This window comes from Nicotiana tabacum, chromosome 7 (assembly GCF_000715075.1).
Source record: "Nicotiana tabacum cultivar K326 chromosome 7, ASM71507v2, whole genome shotgun sequence".
Lineage (NCBI taxonomy): Eukaryota > Viridiplantae > Streptophyta > Magnoliopsida > Solanales > Solanaceae > Nicotiana > Nicotiana tabacum.
In genome coordinates, this window is record NC_134086.1 from 126,477,627 (window position 1) to 126,497,075 (window position 19,449).

Genomic DNA, 19,449 nt, shown 5'->3' on the forward strand with positions numbered 1-19,449 from the left:
CCAAACGCAATATCTTGGTCAGTCATTGTTACCTGACCGGTCAGCCATTGTTACCTGACCAATTTATATCATACAGTGCCATTGTTACCACTGTTCAAGTATATCATCCAGTGTCATTGTTACCACTATTTCAAGTATATCACACAGTGTCATTGTTACCACTGTTTCAAGTATATCACACAGTGTCATTGTTACCACTGTTTCAAGTATATCACATAGTGTCATTGTTACCACTGTTTCAAGTATATCACACAGTGTCATTGTTACCACTGTTTCAAGTCACTTTATAATCAGTCTAGAAAATAATATAATAATCCCCTTGGACATTTACAAAACAGAAGTTCCCAGCCCGGAATACATTTAAAAATATCATTTAAGTTTTCAACACTTAGAATTGTGGTTGAGTTTGCAAAACAACATTTAAAACCTTGGAGTGAAATTAAATGATATGCAAATCATGCTAAGCAGTAATATCAATCCTCGAAGGATTTTACAAATTGGCACAAGGCCCTAAACATGGCATCAAGCCCAGTAATATCAATGAAGTATGTGTATCAATCACCAGTATAGTATAAACATCACAAGGGATGGACCAAGTCACAATCTCCAATAGTATCTGACCCCGCACTCGTCATGGAGTGCGTGTCACGCCTCAATATAGCGTTACGATGTGAAAGTCCGGGGTTTCAAACCCTCAGAACAGCATTTACATCTATTACTCACCTCAAGATGGCCAAAAGTCTACTCCGTGATGCCCTTTCCTTTCGAATCGACCTCCCCGCGCGTCGAATCTTGCCAAAACCAAAAGGAATATATTACAATACGCTAAGGGAATATAACCCAATCGAAAAGACTCGAAAAATATCGAAAATCACGAAATTTGCAAAACCCGAGTCCCGGGCCCACTTCTCGAAAAATTATGAAAGTCACATCACCGGATTCCTCGTCTCGCCACGAGTCCGTACATATAAAATTTACCAAAATCGGAGTTCATTTGACCCCTCAAATCACCAAATCTTATTTTCAAATCCCTAGACCTAAATCCTCAATTTTTCTACAATTTTCATGCTTAAATCCATACTTAGTACTTAACTCAAAATAGGTGGGGATAACTTACCTTCACATTGATGATGAAAATCCCCTCTTGAAGCTCCCCAAAAATCGTCCATACTTTGAAGAAATGAAGAAAAGTGAGCTAAATCTGTGTATAAAAGAATCTGCATGTGCTTCGTCGAATTGTACCTTGCACTTGTGCTATACAAGTTGTACATCATATTAAAATTGTTCCTTGTCGGACACCTTCTGTTTAAACACCCATAACGTCTTGTATAAATATCCAAATGACAAACGGATTGAAGATTTAGAAACTAGACTCAAAGATCTTTAATTTGATAGGTTGTACACCATATCACTCTTTATATATCCCGAGATATGAGCTTCTAAAGTGCATCGTAAATTCTGCCGAAATTGCTCCCGCAGCCCTTTTCGATCCATCGTAACTTTCCGAGATGATATCCAAATCGTGAATGGTTTAACTTTCCGAAAACAAGAATGTATGGGCTACAACTTTTGTGTTTTGCACTTTTTCTGATTTCTTATAGATTACAAGATATGAGCTTCCAAACTGGACTACTCGTACCTAAAATTTTCTGGGCACAGCAGAATTTTCTGCAATTTTCTGCAATTTTTCCTAAGTCCGAAATCACTCCGAGACACCTCCGAAACACTCCCAAGCCCTCGGGGCTCCAAACCAAATATGAACACTGACTCTAAAACATCACACGAACTTGCTCGAGCGATCAAATCGCCAAAATAACATCAAAATCAATGATTTGAGCCTTAAATCCAAGAATTCTTTCAAATTTCATAAACTTTCAAATTTTCCAATTTAAGGCCGAAACCCGTCAAACAACGTCCGTTTGTAACCAAACTTTACAGGAAACGCTTAACCAACATATATGACCTGTACCGGGCGTCGGAACCAAAATACGAGCCCGATACCATTACTTTCTGATCAAATTTCATTTTCATTTTCCTTAAACATTTTCAGAAAACAATTTCACGAAAAAATTCATTTCTCGGGCCTGGGACCTCGGAATTCGATTCCGGAAACATGTTCAACTCCCATATTTTTCTATGGACCTTTTGAGACCGAAAATTCACGGGTCCGGATCCGTTTACCAAAAATGTTGACCAAAGTCAACTTTAACAATATTAAATATCAAAAAATTTCAAACTTTTCCCATAATTCATATATTTCAACACAAAGATATTTCGGACACACTCCTAAGTCCCAAATAACCTAACAAAGCTATCCAAACCATAAAATTCACATTTCGAATCCGATATCAAAATTTCCACTTCTCGCCAAATTTTCTCAAAAACCTTCAATTTTCCATCTTTAGCCGAACAGCTCCAAAATGACCTACGGACCTCTGAATTCACTTTCGATCGCGCTCTCAAATCCAGAATCACCATACGGAGCTAATCCCAGTCTCAGAATCCCAAACGGACATCAATAACACTGAAATGCATTTTAAACCAAACTGATGCAATTTCTTCTAAAATGCTATCTTCCACAATAGGCGCCAAAACGCTCCCGGGTTATCCAAAACCCGATCTAGGCATATGCCCAAGTCCGAAATCATCATACGAACCTGCTGGAACCTTCAGATCCCAATTCTGAGGTCGTTTACTCAAAATTTCAATCCTAGTTCATTTCTTCAATTTTAAGCTTTCAAAATGAGAATTTCCATTTAGATTTGACTCCAAACTTCCTGAATTTTAATTCTGACCATACACACAAGTCAATATACCTGAGATGAAGCCGCTCATGGCCTCAAGCTGCTGAATGACATGCCGGAGCTCAAAACGACCGGTCGAGTCGTTACAATATATTTAAGCATGCTCATTACTGTCAAACTGTTTAATAATTGGAATAAGAGGAAAATAACATAAGTCGGTCTTTACTAAATCGGCTTGGCAAAACTGATTAAGTTCACTAGTTATGAAGGTTTTAATATTGTCAACATTAAGTTAATCGAAAACATGTAGCTAAATTTAGTTAAAGCATGAATTTAAATTAATTTCGCGAATTAGGCATTATGGCATGATTTGAGTTCAAACAAGGCGAGTTAATGTTAAATTTAATAAATTTTAGAAATATGCATTAGTAATTAAGATTGATTCTAATTTTCAGTAGTTGTAAATAATTAATTTCAACAGTTCAAGTCATCTAACAATGCGAGTTTAATCTGGTTATGGGATAATTAGTTTCTTTTAAATATATATTATTTGACAATTCCATATTGTATTTATAATTACAATTTTAGTAATATTCCTTTCCGTTAACATTTGTCTTAACCTAGCATTTAATATGTTATTTTTAAGTATGTAATTAATTAGGATTTTTTCTCTTTTATTTTTTAGAGACAAATTTAATAGGAAAAAATGTAGGCACTTTAGGATTATCCTTTTAAAATAAATGAGATGAGCCTCGCCCAATAAAACGCACAAATTGCGGGGCCCTCGATAAATGTTTAATTGAATACTTAGACTTCGAGATGGGTCGTTTAGCAAATTTCACGGCCTTCCCCAAAGTAATAAAGCATTAGACTCTTTAGGCACGATTTTAATAATATTACATCCCTAAACTCGGATGCGCATTTATGCGACCCAAATCCAAATCTCAACAGAGTCAAAAATGTGTCAACAACCACGGGTGCATTAATTGCGACGTGGTTCGAAACGCATTTTCACGACGTTACAATTCTATTATAATAAAAGCGGTTTAAAGTTGATAAAAGTACATAAATTATAATATGTATTAAAATCAGATATCTAGCCATTACAACAGTTTAAGCGACCGTGCTAGAACCACGGGATTCGGGGGTGCCTAACACCTTCCCTCGGGTCAACATAATTCCTTACTTAGAATTTCTGTTTCGCAAACTTCATTTGGAAAGTCGAATATTTTCCTCGATTCAGGATTCAATCGGTGACTTGGGACACCACCATTTCGATTGTCCTTTAATTGGAAAAAACTCCCTTCTGCGCCCCTTTGCGGGTGGCGCGGGTGAAAAAGGAGGTGTGACAGTCATCACAAAGGATGGGGTCAGAATTGACAGTGCAAAAATAGAGGCCATGGTGAATTGGCCTAAGCCCAATTGCATCAAAGGGCTGCGAGGTTTTTTGGGATTAACGGGTTATTACCGCAAGTTCATTCAGAACTATGCAGTAATCAGTAAACCATTAACCATGTTACTAAAGAAAGGGGGTTTTGTGTGGAATGTGGGAGCAACACATGCGTTTGAGGCTTTGAAGTTAGCTATGACCCAAGCACCAATATTAGCATTACCCGACTTTAAGTTACCATTTGTGGTCGAAGTAGATGCTACTGATCTGGGAGTAAGAGTTGTTCTGTCTCAAAACAACAAACCAATTGCTTTCATGAGTCAGGCTTTGTGTCAAAAACACCTGGGATTTTCAACATATGAGAAGGAATTAATTGCCCTTCTTTTAACAATTGAAAAATGGAAACATTACCTTCAACCCAGTCACTTTATCATCCGGACTGACCATTTTAGTTTAAAATTCCTCAAAGATCAACGCATCACTACGTCATTACAACACAAAGGAGTGAAAAAATTGATGGGCCTAAGCTATGAAATATACTACAGGCAAGGGAAAGAGAATTTAGTAGCAGATGCGTTGTCTCGAAGGGAAGAGGAAACCAAATGGGTTAACCAAGAAGCAGAAGCTTTGTGTTTGGGCCTAAGTGTGATTCAACCCAATGGGTACAAGAAGTGATAGAAAGCTATGAAGGTGATCAAGAGGCTCAAGAACTAATCACAAAGCTCAGCTTAGACTCCAAGGCAGTACAAGATGTGTCACTACAGTTATGACGGCTAAGGTTCCAAAGAAATTATGGGTGGGAAAACAGTTAGGCCTCAGGGCAAAATTGATTCATGATATGCATTCAACCTCATGGGGAGGGCACTATGGAATTCATGCCACATATCAAAGACCTAAGGCACTTTTTTACTGGCCAAAGATGATTAAAGATGTGAAAATGATGGTACAGGAATGTGAAGTCTGCCAAAGGAACAAAGATGAGAGTGTAGCCTACCCTAGATTGCTACACTCTTTACCTATTCCGGAAAGAGCTTGGGAACATATTTCCATGGATTTCATTGAGGGATTACATAAATCACAAGGAAAGGAAGTCATTCTAGTGGTGATTGATAGGTTTATAAAATATGTGCATTTCATTGCATTAGCTCATCCGTATAATGCTACTCAAGTTGCTCAATTATTCCTTGACCATGTTTGCAAATTACATGGAGTTTCGTCCTCAATTGTTTCTGATAGAGACCCAATTTTTGTGAGCCTATTTTGGCAAGAACTTTTCAAAAACCTACAGGTTCAGTTGAAATTGAGCTCGGCATATCATCCCCAAACCGACGGTCAGACAGAAAGGTTGAATCGATGTTTGGAGTCTTACCTCCGATGCATGACTGGGCAAAGGCCTAAGGAATGGGGCAAATGGTTATCTCTTGCAGAATTTTGGTACAACACGAGTAATAGAGTCCGCAATCAATATGACTCCTTTCAAGGCTCTATACAGGTATGATCCACCCCAGCCAACCTTCGAGCTGATTGCACAATCCAAGGTTGAATCCGTGGATCAATTGTTGAAAGAAAGGCAGATAATAAGCAAACAACTGAAGGAAAATCTAATTAAGGCTCAGGAACGAATGAAGCAATACGCTGATAGCAAAAGAAGTGAGCGCACCTTTGAAGTAAGCGATTTAGTCTTCATCAAATTACAGCCTTATCGCCAATCTTCAGTGGCTGTGAGAAAGAACCTAAAGTTGTCCTCCAAGTTTTTTTGTCCCTATCCGATTATCAAAAAGATTAGTTCTGTGGCGTATGAGCTCCAATTACCTGTCGAGTCTCGAATCCACCCAGTTTTTCATGTTTTTCAACTGAAGAAGAAATTGGGTCCAAAAGATTTTTCCATAAAGGAACAACCTTTGAGCACACCTGAAGGCCAGTTAATGGCAGAACCAGTGGCTATACTTAACTGGAGAATGGTGAAGAGGAACAATCAAGTTGTTACACAAATCTTGGTGCAATGGGCCAATCTGGCTCCAGAGGATGCAACTTGGGAGGATTATTCATTTATCACTTCCCAATTCCCTGAATTTCAACCTTGAAGATCAAGGTTCTTGAAGGAAGGTGGGATGTTGTGGAACGGGATAGTTCAGAAAATGAAATTGGAAAACTTGGTTACTGATTGGAAAAGATGCTAATTGCAAAATATTCTAGTATATTAGCACTTAAGTCCCTTAAGTTTTATTTGTTTAGAGTTTTATCCTAATAGTGTAGCTTTCATCTTTAAAAGACATGTGTCCATTCTTATCCCTTTGTATCCGTTAGCATATTACCACCTCTATTCATTTCTCATTGGTTATCCAGGTGGTCACAGCTGTAGGACTCTTACCTTATTTATCCCAGCAGCATCCTTGTAAAGATCCATTGAAGAATGAAAAATCTTATTTAATCTTTTTACTTAAATTCTGCAAATTTTCCTTTTCTGTTCTTTCTTAGCTAAATCACTACAAGTTCATGCAGATTTAGATCTGGCTCGCCTAAGCCTCAAATTCTATTTGTCTTCCCTTTTTTGTTCAATACTTAATGCTGAATATGCTTACATTAATTGTTCAAGTTATTTATTAGAATTGAAGGAATTGAAACTCTATTTGATATTTAGGAATTTATGAGATTTGATTGCAATTCGTTTGAACTCATGTGGCTGTTTGTTGTTAGAGGATATGTCTCACAGATTTAAATTTCATTCAAGTCGTTTGAACCACTCAGTTTAGTCCCTGTGGTACTGTATAAGTTGCTGAATTTCTGGATTTTTATCTTATAATGACATGATAATGTAGACCTAATCATTTGCAATATGTATAGCTTGTATTCGTGATGTGAATTACTCGAGCAATTATATAGGTTCTTTGTTTCATGTTAAGAACAATTGAAAGAAGTAACCTCCGTCGATGGCTGATAGTGTACTGTTTTCTGCGAAATTGAGTTTGAGTTAGCGAACTAGCCATATAATCGTTTATTCGTATGTTGATATTTAGAACTTTATGTGACTGTTGCTGATTTTGTATTTGATGCTGAAGTGCAAAAAAATAAATTAAAGAGAGGTGTTAACAGAGTTATTGGGCTTCTGTCTTCAGAAATATTTAAGCCCCGCTTGCCTAGAAGGGATTTGTGTGGAGCTCAGTTTCTTTCATTAAGTTAGGTCGTTTTTTGCATTGTGAATCTGACTTTCAAATGAACTCCAATGCAGCAAAGGTCCAAAGAATTAGAATCAATTAATACTTGTACACTTATTCACAAGTGATTTCCGTAATTCGTAGCCCCCACAACAAAATCTCAAATTAGTTTAGGACTAAACAATTTTGAAACACCGTAGCTTGCTTTAGGCGCGATTAATAATAAAACATTGTGACTATGGGTACGGTTCCTGTGGCATAGTATGATACATGATCCCCAATTTGAGTGCATGTTTCACGCGTCCCGACCATAACTTCAAATAACAATAAACATGTTGTAAATCGCGTGTGCGTTTCACGTGGCGTGGTTTGCAATGTGTACCAAAATGACAAGTGTACGACATCGTAACTTGTTCAAGAAATAACTCCATCAATGCTAAAAAGCAGTTAAATATTTAATTAAAAGCGGTAAAAGATAAAAGGCACAATAGGTTTTAAACATGTATTAAGTCAGATAATTTAGCCAAGGATTAATTGTTAAGTGACCATGCTAAAACCACGGAACTCGGGAGTGCCTCACACCTTCTCCCAGGTTAACAGAATTCCTTACCAGGTCTTCTATGTTCGCGGACCATAAATAGAGTCAATTTCCTCGATTTGGGATTTTAAAATAAATCGGTGACTTGGGACACCATAATAATTATCTCTAGTAGCGACTCTAAATTAAATAAATAATCTCATTTCGATTAATGTCACTTAAATTGGAAAAACTCCTTAGTCTTCAGAAAAAGGAGGTGTGACACATGCATTAATTTTTTTAGAAAGAAAGTAAACAAGATTTAAAATTTACCCACAACTTGATTCTAAAGTAATATTCCAAATTTCGTATGCAGTGTATCAATAAGAAAGAGAGATTTTGGGTGAGTAGTAAGAAAGAGGAAATGAAAAGCTTTGGAAAAAGAAAAGAATCAATAGTTTTGGGGGGACAACAATGGGTATAAAAATTAAGAGAGCTTTGGGTGATTATCAAGAGAGAAAATATTTTCGAAATCCTTTGGAAAAGGAACAAAATCTTAAATAGCGGTTATTGGAAATGGGGTGGGTATCATGTAACTGATAGGCTAAATTTAAGGGATCTTGAATTTTCTTCTTTTTTATGGTTTTGTATATAACTTGTAAATATAAATATACAAAGTAACTAATAAGGAACCTAAATAAAGGAGGTAAATAGATTTCTATTATAGTATAGCTAGGTAAAAATCTCATCAGCTTGCCTTTGGTTCTTTTACTCTCTTTTAATCAGAAGCGGATTAACATTTTTCGTTTTGGTTCTTTAAGTTTGTAAAAAGTGAACATTTTCTTATTCATGTCATATATTTAACAAAACTTTGACTGTTAAATTAGCATGAACTTGAAAAAAAAGATTTAGCAGGGAATCACATTATGAGGTGCAATTTCTGCATTCTGTTACCCTTGTCCATTTCTGATGTTTGTGCAGTTTTTTGAGGTGCAATTTCTGCTATTTTTGATCTATTTTAGTATTTGGTGCCATTTTTTATGGCAATATGAGATTTGAAAAGAATTTTCTGCTGCTTTTGGTTAAAAAATTTTCCCCCACAATTCCCCTTGAATAAACTATCCAAAATTTGTTAAGTATTGAAGGATAACCAAAAGTGCTCAATTTTGATAACTTAAGGATCAAAACTGCTCAAATTACACCTAAAGGACTACTTTAAAATTACCCCCAAACATAAGAGACTATTTTTGTTATTTTCTCCCTCTTATACATTTGATAATTTTCATGGAAAAAAATAGGTTAAGACGGTGCCGTTTCAGGTTCTACTATCTTTGCACACTGGTGTGAGGGTTTTGAACATAAACCTCAAACACCAGCCGGGTGAGGAAAAAGTTTGCTGCATCTGAATGCACTTACAAATAAAAGCTTAATCCACAGGAAGTCACAAAAATGGCGTGGAGGCAAATTCTATTTTTCAACAGAAGATTAATCTCAGCACCTTCAAACTCGTCGGTGCCAACTGGGTTCGCTAGCTTTTCGTCCAAATCCAATCCTTACATAGGTATTTCAGTTTCATCCTTGAGAATTTAATATAGCTGTAATCTTTGTGAAAATTTAACACAAACTATCGTGGGTGCAGTAAAGGTAGGGATACCAGAGTTCTTGAATGGAGTGGGAAAGGGAGTAGAGACCCACGTTGAGAAGCTAGAGTCTGAGATTGGAGATTTCTCGAAGCTTCTTCTTACTCGCACCCTTAAGCTCAAGAAACTTGGCATCCCTTGTAAACATGTCAGTATTTATCCCCTTTCCTTTTAATTTGTTTCATTTGTCCAATGCTTTTTAGTAAATATGTTATTGTTTTTACAAATGTGAGATGGAAGATTGTGTTATTGGGTAGCTCGGATATTATGTTTCATTGCACTAAAAAAGGAAATTGTTTTCCAGCTTTAAAGTAATTCTTCAGAACTAAAGGGCTTTGATCTGTATAGTTGATTCCTCTGTCAGGCTGATAGAATGCATTCTTGCAAAAGATTTTAATTTTCTGTAGTTCATTAATTGTTGTTAGTTGTCTAGTTGCACTGTCCTGGAAAAATCGCACTAGATGCAATAAATAGTAGTGGAAAGAATCATGGATTAAGGCTATGAGAGAGTTAATAGTGGAGTATTTTGTTTTTCAGTTCGTTTTAGGTATTTGATATTTCAAGTTGTATGATTGTTAAAGTTATTCTAATAGTTAAGCTTGTGGTTGAGATGATATTCCTTTTTTTTTTTTTTTAAATGAAGTTATTAATTTTATTATCGAGAAGGGAAAATCCCATAAATGAAAATGTATATAAAACGCGGAGAATCTTACTAGAAGGCATGATCCTATACAGTCGTCAATACTAATCGGAATATCAAAGGTGCTCCAGATATATATAAAAAAACAACAAAATGCTCCACCGACCAATAGGAGCAAGTTTTCTAGCCTTTCCAACGCTCGCATATTTCTGTCTTTCCTATTGTCCACTTGAACGCTAGAAGAGCTACTTCTCATGTGCCTCCATCTCTTCCTGCTGAATTACAGACTAACCTAGAAGCACCTTTCTCAGTTACTGGAATCATCGATACCACCTCCCGATATGCTCCACACAATATACCATAATCTGTATGAAATAGGACAGTGAAGTAATAAGTGATTGTTATGGTTCCCTCCTGCTTTCACGTGACGCACCAACAAACTTGGATTGTCCTCCTCCCGTAAAGTTTTCCGCTGTTAAGATGGCTTCACGTGCTCTTGTCCAGGTAAAAAAGGAAGCTTTAGTTGGCACTCTAGGGATCCATATTGAGGAGTAAATTCCTTGCACTCCCTTTTCAACAATCTGTGATGTTATCCTTCTGCCCTCTCCATATCCACCTGTCTATGTCCATTTGCTTTGATATGATATCCAATTCGATACCATCTTTGCTATGAGATTATGTAGAAGTGTCATAATATGTCTTGGCTTTGAAGTTTTACTTCAACAGTGTCAATAGCCCTACATGTTTTTGCAAGTCCGCTGAAATGGATATCCTGCAGTATTTTGCATCAACAATATAGGGTTGAGAGTCTTTGGAAGATGTAGGTTAATTAGATCAGTTACTTTTGTTTTTTGCGGTTATCTCCCTAAGCAGATTAAGTCTTTTGTTGTAATGGAGCTTATTCAATTCCTTCTTGTAACTTTGCATCTGGATGCCTGCAATGAAGAATCTTATTTCATTAAAAAAGGTTAATTAGATCAGTTGGTTGAAAGATCGTGATCAAGATGTAACTTTTGAGACTAGACATCTTTCCGACAAAGTTGTTCTTGACAAGTTTATAAGTATGACCACCGTTAGGAGCCAATTTAGTTCTCTGATATGCATTTAAGCAGTAAGAGATCCAAATTTGGTTCTTAAATTTTTGCATTCAAATGCTATTCAACATAATTTTTTATATATGCTTTAATGACGTCCATCTGATTTAGTGGTTAGTTGAGCTCTCCATTTGAATAATGTCTCGTAGCTGTATCTGTAAAACAACTTTTTTTTATGTAGTTGACTGTCCATCATAGCTGAGGATTGACCGTTACTGTCGAAGAGCATAATTTGCGATAGTGGTGTGTTTGAACATGTATTATAAAATGATGTAATATGTCTGAAATTGATGTCTTGTGCAAGTTATCCTATTGAGATGATTGATTAGTTTGTTACTTGTGTTAGTTCGGTATGTCTGGAAGTTTACCCTCCAAACTGCGAAGTTGTAAGAAATTTTGCTCTGTTACATTATGCGCAGTTTGCTTGCTTTCTGTACTTTAGAGGTTTGTAGGGTAGTCTTGGATTCAGGGTTCTGGCAAGGACAGCTGAAATGGGATGCCAAATATTAGAAGCTGCGTGAAATTAGGTGGAGTTGCACTGTAAAATAGGGTGGGGAAAGAGAAGTATGGGTTTGTCTGTTTTTTATTCATCTTTGGATATTCCAAAACACTTTTATCAAGAAAATTGTAAAAAGCATGGTTATCAAAAAGGAGAAGGGATTGCATGTGTTCACGTTTGGACTGCCCAACCACTGGAAGAATTAGTGAAGATTAACTTTTGGTTGTAATTGTCATGCATGAATATGAAGGTGGAGCGAATGATATCAATTTTGCCGATCATATCAAGTCTGCTATTTAGTGGTGGCCAAACTTAAGGCTTTCTAGTCTTAGTAGAGTAATCTTTTCTTATGAGGTTCGACAGTTAACAGTTCCTAAGTTCTTGCCAATTTGATAACCCTGAGAAACTGAGCGAACTAATGCTTAGAACTAGTTCCTGTAGGCACTTTCTAAGATTTGGAGATAAGCATACCATAGCGGTAGCTTTTATACAATAAGTAGCATGCCATATTGGTATGCTGCATTGATTAATCATGGCACTGTGTTTTAAACGACAGCCATCAATCCCTTCTGCTGTGTTTTCGCATCCACGAGCCCTTCTTGACATATTGCTTGTGATGTTGCAGAGGAAGCTGATATTGAAGTACACCCACAAATATAGGCTGGGACTTTGGAGGCCCAGAGCTGAGCCTGTGAAAGCCTAATAAATCATTTGGTTTTGGTCCTTTTAGTGAAGAAAAACATTCTGCTCTTATGTTCATGTTTTGAACTTCTTGGATGGAAATTGGTCACAAGGCAGCCAACTGCATCAGGGGGCCCATGTTAGGGACTGTTTTTGATCAGTGAAGTGAGAATTTGGGATTTGCATTATAAACATACACTAATAACAAATGCCCTCTTTATTTTACTTCTATCAAGACTTGTTAATTAACTATTGCATTCGTCCCCTATCATCATGTTTGCTTTTCACATAATTCAAGAAAACTGGAACATTTTATTCTTTAGCACTGTTCTTTTACAAGTAATCAGTATCAGACATTCATGTTTTATATGTAAGGTCGATATGTGAGGGGGTACCTTTAGAATAGAAGTAGTCATATTTAAAAAAGGGCAAAATACATAGTTTACCCATCGATCGTGCAACAAGTTAACGGAATTTCTTTTACGCACTGAACCTTTCAAAAGTGTGTCTATACATACCACTTTTATACTTGATCAATTTTTCAGATAACGTAAAAGTCACGCCCTAATAGGGGCATAACACGGGTCATTGACTTTAAAAAGGGTAAAGAAACATTAGAAATTACAATTAAACATCTTCATCTTCCCATTTTCTATCTTAAGCATCATTGTTGCTGCCACCATGGTTGTTTGTGAGAAAGTTTTCAACAACACAAAAATTCAAGTGTTCAACCACATTTTCTAAACAACAAGCCGAAAAAATGGTTGTTTGTGAGAAAGTTTTTGACAACACTAAAATTCAACCACACTATCTCTAAACAAGCCGAAAAAAATTGATCAACAAATTGAGTTCAACAACCCAATAATTAACAAGACCCAATTGAATTTTCAAGCTTTTTCAATACCCCAACAATGGTGAATTCTAGATTTTTTTTCACCAAACCTTCAATACTACCATTAAAGCTTTTAAATCTATCACAAATAAATGGTTCCACAATATTTGGATAATAAACCAACAAAAGTCTCTCAATTTCAAATGTTCTTTCAATAATTCTATGTGGGGAAAAAGATGAGGGGGAGGGTGGTCTGAGGAAGAAGACCAGGGGGAGGGGGAGGGGAGACAAAATATGAGATTTTCTTCAGGATTCACGCGCATTTTTTGATTGTAAACACGCGAGTGCTACTTGGACAAAGTAGTGCGTCTTAGACACACTTTTGAAAGGTTGAATGTGTAAAAAAATTTCCGTAAATGAGAGATATATAACGGGGATTTCGCTGCAAGATTAATGGGTAAATTATGTATTTTGCCTAAAAAAAAAAAGTGATTACAATGACATATAAATTGGAAGATCGACAATTACTGTGGATTGCGGACAGAGGGAGTAGATGTTGATGGTCATATATAGCTTTTGTTTTTCGTAAGAATTGCAAAAACTGAAAACTTCTTCCAATGGAGTTTGGTTGAAAAATTTTCCGGAAATTATTTAACTTATTTGGTAACAGACGCCACAATCTCTTCTTTTGGAAGTCCTGTTATATAATGTTAAAAGTGTGATGCTTGACCACTAAACGTCAATTGTATCTCATAGACAAGGAGTATACTTCCCGTAAGAGTTAATAACCAAAACATTCATGCGTGGATATCTCAAGTCAAGATTAGTAATTCTATTCCGCAAGTCAAGCTCTGCAATGGCCCCTTCTACATTCTTAACGTTCAAATGTACAACATCAAAATCATGCCTGGATCAAGGGGCATGTAGTTGAAATCCCTTTTTCTAGCACACCTACAAATATCAGGAGCTCTTTACCAAAATCCAAAATCGTTGTTACATTTCTGTACAAGAGCAGCCACAATTTACCCATTTTGAAATAATTTTAATTGTTTGAGGCAGTTCCGCTGAGATTCCACATCCACAACCCCTGATCTGCATTGTTGCAACAAGTAAACAGTTACTAATGATGGAATATCCAGAAAACTGAATCCTGCTTCCATAATGCACATCACAATGTTTTTCTCTTGACTCATCTAGCCTTGTCGATTCAGACTAAATATACAGGCAAGACATTTGAATAGACATTTTTCAGTGAAACCGAACAATGCAGAAAATATACAGTAAAATGATATAGTGGGCTTCTTGTCGAAAGTGATAAGTAACTGCAGTAGCCCTCTTGACTTGCAGTGAAGCAGTTGGTTTTGCATGGTAAATTACCAATATCTATCAGGAGGCGAGCAATTCTCATCCAGCAAGATAGATCATGTCATGATCTGGTAGTTGTTTGAGTGCTTAATAAACCATATTTCTTTTCAGACATTTGTGACAGCGATCAACACTTTTGTACAAAAAATAGAAGGGGAAGAGTTAAAATTTGATTTTGAAAAGTTACGAGATGGAAGTCCCCACTTGCTCCTCTCTAAAGCTGACCTGACTGATTGTTGAGCGGATGGGAGTATCTAAGGTGAATGGTGACTTGGTAAGCGAGAACATATTCTGATACCAAATCATAAACCAGTGAAACAGATATAAGTCAAAAAGAAAATGGATGCAAAACCTACCACTCTGAACTTGAAAGGCGGCATACTAAGTGCTGTCACACAAGAGAGCCCAGAACACCTGTAAATTAAGAAAACATTATCATGATTTACTTCATTGAGAACAATCAAAAAGTGGAACAATAACATAAAGACAAGATTGTATGATTTGAAGCCATGAGTGCAAGAGTATTTTGATTCTCCCCCTATCAATGCTAAGCTAAGTTCATCGTAACTCCTCTAATACACTGAGTTTTCTCCCTATATTTATAGAAATTAGCTTATGTGCTTAGGATTTTGTTCTTCCGTGTTATGGTATTTTCTTCCGTTGTTATATAAAACACAGCTGTATTTCCACCAAAGAGCAAATAGTAGTTTTCCTAAACCAGATGAAGTTTACTCAGTTTTTTAACATATAATGATCAATGTTTTAGCTCCAAATGAGGCAATAATTTTACTTCACACTCATTTGTGCATATACAGTCAAATAGTATTTCCAGAAAGCTATAATTACTACAAACTGTGACATTCACATACCTAAGAAAGTTCAGCTACGTATTAGGAAAATCTTTGAACAGACATTATAAAATGGCATTTCAAAAATTTGACTGAGTGCTACGCCATGCTTCATTAAGCACAATTCAGTCACCTTGTTAATGCCTAACTGGATAACCAGAAACAACCTACTTAATTCCATCAAATGTATGCAGCTTCAGTTGAAACACTAGAAGCGTGCCAACGTCGACCAGCTTAAGATTTTCATGCAATAATTATAAGGAAAATGAAGAAAACAAGTTTCAGTAAGCTTCTGATATTGTATGATTCAACCAGAGGAAAAGGAAATCTTTAACTTGCAAAGCACGAGGATTTGGCTCATAATAATTAACGACAGACATAAATTGGACTTTGGTGCATTTAGCTAATGAAATTTCCAGAGCATTTTGAATAACAATATAGTTTTGTATATAGGCAACTGCTGCAAGCAAGAACCTTGATCTCTCTCTTTCTTGCTTATTTATTCAATTTCTTCAGCAAGTTATCATGCTTTTTTCTGGGTGCGCACTATCATTTCATATAGACAGTTCTCATAAGTAACATGGAACAAGAAGAGTTAAACACAGAAGAAATAATAAGAATTGACAACCAATAAGCTCGTACAGCCATAGCACTGACTCTAAAATATGTTAACCTTCATACAAGATAAACCACCTGATTATTTCTTCAAGTAATATGCAAATCCTCCATCCTAACATGTCATTTCTTTTCCCCATCCTTCTGCGACAGTTTAGTCATCAAAACTTAATTGGATTATTCCAAATTAAATGGACCATGCCTTGAACCACCCAGTGTCTTTAAGTTCAATGTTCCTATAAGAATTGTATGCTAAAGTATTGCAGTAAAGAGCTGTGATCTTCATTTTCTTTCAGGCAGTTTAACAGCAAAAGAAAAACTAATCTTCAGATATATCTAATGGAGGCAAAAGCAAGAGAAATTTGAACGTACAACAAAATGTAGTACCTTCAAAAGTAAAAATACCTAACAACTTTATATGCAAGTCATTATCTCACTCAAATAAACACTAGGTCAGCAATAAAAAGACATATACTTGGTTTAGACGCCCTAGGATATTGAAAGAAGAACATTCAAAAGATATCCAAGATAACAAAATTTATGAAGAAGTTCATACTCTCAATAATGCCGATGCATCAAAATTTCGCATGCCCCAGGATACGAGAGTACCTTGAAATATAATAATCAAGAAGAACAGAACAGTGATCACAGTTGCTAATATATTCATCTTCGAAGGTGATGCGCTCTCCTTTTTAATTTTCTTCAATGCCTTAATTCTTTCAGTCCTTCTACGCTTCCATATAGCAATCTCAGATATTTCCTTGACGAACTTAATGTCAGCAGCATTTAGTGATGGACCCTTTGGGGGTCTAGGTGGTTTAGGAGGCTTTGGCTTCCTTGTCCTCTCAATATCCATTTTATTGTCCCTCGTATTTTCCATCTCCTCTGAGACTTTGTTCGACCAAATTTCTGTACACCTAATGGAAAGCTCATCAGCACTTAACACCTTCTTATAAGTATTTGAACCGTCTTGCTTCCTGGCAAATCCATGTGACGATTGAACTCCACAAAACCCACTCACCGCTTTATACAACTCTTTATTAGAAGCTTCCTCAGTCAGATAACGGTTATTGCTGCCATCTTCCTCACTAGTTGTTCCCCCACTCTCTAGATCTATCTCTAAATCACTTTCCCTTGACTGTATATGATCCATAGCTAACCGAAGATTTCTTTGTCTACCTATCTCCTAGTCCTTTAGCTGAAAGCAAAAGCATAAGTTAGGCACAAACTCACTGGAAAGCTAAGCCATTGTACTGAATTTGTTCTTGCTTCCAAATCTTGGAAATATGGACATCACAAAAAAAAAAAAAAAAAAAAAATACATGCAACCATCCAACTAAAGAAAAGGAAACACTAATCTGGGTTTTTAATAAAATAAAAGACATGTACACAAAACACCAAAACATTCAAATGAACACTTCCCTTTTTGCCATTTTAAAAATATTTACTTGAGCCAAAAAAGCTATCCAAATTTTAGGCCAATAAACAACATTATCCAATAACCTGAAAAAGATACCGACTTTTTCTCATGTTCCAAAAACTTCAAATGGATTTGAAATGCCAACTCAATCTTGTGCTTCTTTAAGAATACAATATACAAATAATTATACACACAGTCACACACAGGAAAAAGTACATACATATACAAGGCTCAATCACATGGAAGATTCGTTTCAGCAACACAGAAAACAGACATGGAAAATGACAAGAGAAAGGAGCTTTAGCAAAACCCCAAAGAGGATGAAAATCAACAGTGGTCCCTTTGCAGCTGGAATATGAATATAAAATTTATATTTAAAGCATTTACACAAGCTAGAGTTTAAATACACTCATTTCTTTGTTATCAAACAAAAAGGAATGAAAATTGGACATCAATTCCCATTTTGAAATTTTTCTAATCCGAATAATCCAAAAAAATTATCCATTCTCCCCCAAAAAATAAATTTTGCAGTACACTAAAAACCCCAAACAGAAATAGAAAAGGAATCCGCAAAGGGGGAAAACATTAAGAGGAAAAAAGTATGAGAAAAACCGTATAGAATTATATGATTAGCAGATCAAAGCCTAAACATTATAAACGCAAAAAAAGATGCACTCTTGAAAAAAAAATGATGCTTTAAATAGTAGTATTAATTATGAAATAAATAAAAGAGGATTTTATACATACATTGAAGGCGACAACATGGGGAGGATTTGGCCTTAGAAATGGATTTCATCAATGGCTTCTCTGAACTGCGGCAGGGCGTGGAGGAGGAGGCAAGGAGGTGAAGAAGAAAACGAGGTCGTTTAAGGAGACAAACGTGTCCTTAGGAGATGTTGTAATGGTCAAAGGATGATTGGAAGTTTGGAACATTCCCAACACAAACACTTGAAGATAATGTTCAAAAGCAATTGCGCATTATCTACGTGCGGTTTGTGGGGTCCGTGTGCCGGTCTTATATTTGTCTTTTAGTCGAATTTTAAAATTTGCGTACAATTTTCCAATTTTTATATCACATTTTGAAACGAAAAGAGATAAACTCCGTAGGCTCACTTTTATTTGTCCATTATAAATTTTGTACGCTCTTAAAAAATAATAAATAAGTACATAATTTACCATGTCATTCATATTAATTGATACATATATTTAATAGATTTAAAAAAAATTAAAATAAGTAATCAATATTGTGATATAACAGGAAAAAAGAAATAGTCTCTCTTGATATGCTAAAACAACAACAACAATGTATGAGTCAAAATCTGATCAAAGAAATTCTACTTAAGGAAGAACGACCAAGAAGCAACTAAGCCGAAGTCACGTATAGGAAGCAATATATCGGCGAGTGATTTAGCTACGATCGAGGTCGAACACTCAATTCGGCCTGAACAGCTAGTTCAACACTTAGACATTTTAGAGGAATATTCTACGAGATATTCCAAGAACTTAGGTACTCCGGTTAAGGACCGCTGAGTAAAGGAAAGCGTTTTGTATAAATATCATGAGAGAGAGTAACAGAAAGGGGGCTGATAGGAACACATATATACATATACATCTCTGAAGGAGAAGATGTTCCATCCTTTCTGGCTCCTCGCCGGAAAAGGAGAAGAGTTTAAAATCTCGATATTCATCTGTAATTCAACTTTATCAAACATACGGAGGTCGGTCTTGTTCAAGGATGGTGAATCTTTTCATTTATGTATTCTTTATCTTCATTTGATATTATTAGAACACTAATCTTTTTCTCCCATGAAACTCAATCACCACTGTAATCAAATTTTATGTTCAGTTATACTTGTTTATTCCTATTTTCTATCTCAAATTTAGAGTAAATTATCTCTGGCTAGGATTTGCCCCAAATCTTCTTATTTAATTGGTTTAAAAAAAGGCCTAATACGTTTTAGTCAAACAATTTGACATCGTCTGTGGGGATTTTCTAGCCAAAGTTTTAG

General features: G+C 36.0%; 2 protein-coding genes across 3 annotated transcripts; one reads left to right on the plus strand and one right to left on the minus strand.

Annotated features, from left to right (window-relative positions):
• The first annotated feature begins 9,142 nt into the window (after window positions 1–9,142).
• LOC107778518 (uncharacterized) lies at window positions 9,143–12,591 on the plus strand. Its single transcript, XM_016598793.2, has 3 exons — window positions 9,143–9,367; window positions 9,446–9,594; window positions 12,305–12,591. Exons 1-3 carry the CDS (start codon window positions 9,256–9,258, stop codon window positions 12,380–12,382), a joined length of 339 nt encoding a protein of 112 aa, XP_016454279.1. The 5' UTR covers window positions 9,143–9,255; the 3' UTR covers window positions 12,383–12,591.
• Window positions 12,592–14,002: 1,411 nt separating this feature from the next.
• Window positions 14,003–18,358, minus strand: LOC107778520 (uncharacterized). Of its 2 annotated transcripts, none has more exons than XM_016598796.2 (4): window positions 18,188–18,358; window positions 16,630–17,218; window positions 14,914–14,971; window positions 14,003–14,284 (listed from the first exon to the last, which is right to left on the minus strand). In XM_016598796.2, exons 2-3 carry the CDS (start codon window positions 17,171–17,173, stop codon window positions 14,949–14,951), a joined length of 567 nt encoding a protein of 188 aa, XP_016454282.1. In that variant the 5' UTR covers window positions 17,174–17,218; window positions 18,188–18,358; the 3' UTR covers window positions 14,003–14,284; window positions 14,914–14,948. The 2 variants fall into 2 exon arrangements, with proteins under 2 accessions (XP_016454282.1, XP_016454281.1); XM_016598795.2 differs by having other exon boundaries at window positions 16,577–17,218.
• Between the last annotated feature and the right edge of the window lie 1,091 nt (window positions 18,359–19,449).

Coding starts and splice junctions, on each gene's coding strand:
- LOC107778520 (XM_016598795.2), bottom strand. CDS start 17,173: ATGGATCATATACAGTCAAGGGAAAGTGATTTAGAGATAGATCTAGAG. Junction 14,972..16,576: donor ATGCATCGGCATTATTGAGA/GTATGAACTTCT, acceptor CTTAATTTACAG/GTGTTCTGGGCTCTCTTGTG.
- LOC107778518 (XM_016598793.2), top strand. CDS start 9,256: ATGGCGTGGAGGCAAATTCTATTTTTCAACAGAAGATTAATCTCAGCA. Junction 9,368..9,445: donor CAAATCCAATCCTTACATAG/GTATTTCAGTTT, acceptor TCGTGGGTGCAG/TAAAGGTAGGGATACCAGAG. Junction 9,595..12,304: donor TTGGCATCCCTTGTAAACAT/GTCAGTATTTAT, acceptor GTGATGTTGCAG/AGGAAGCTGATATTGAAGTA.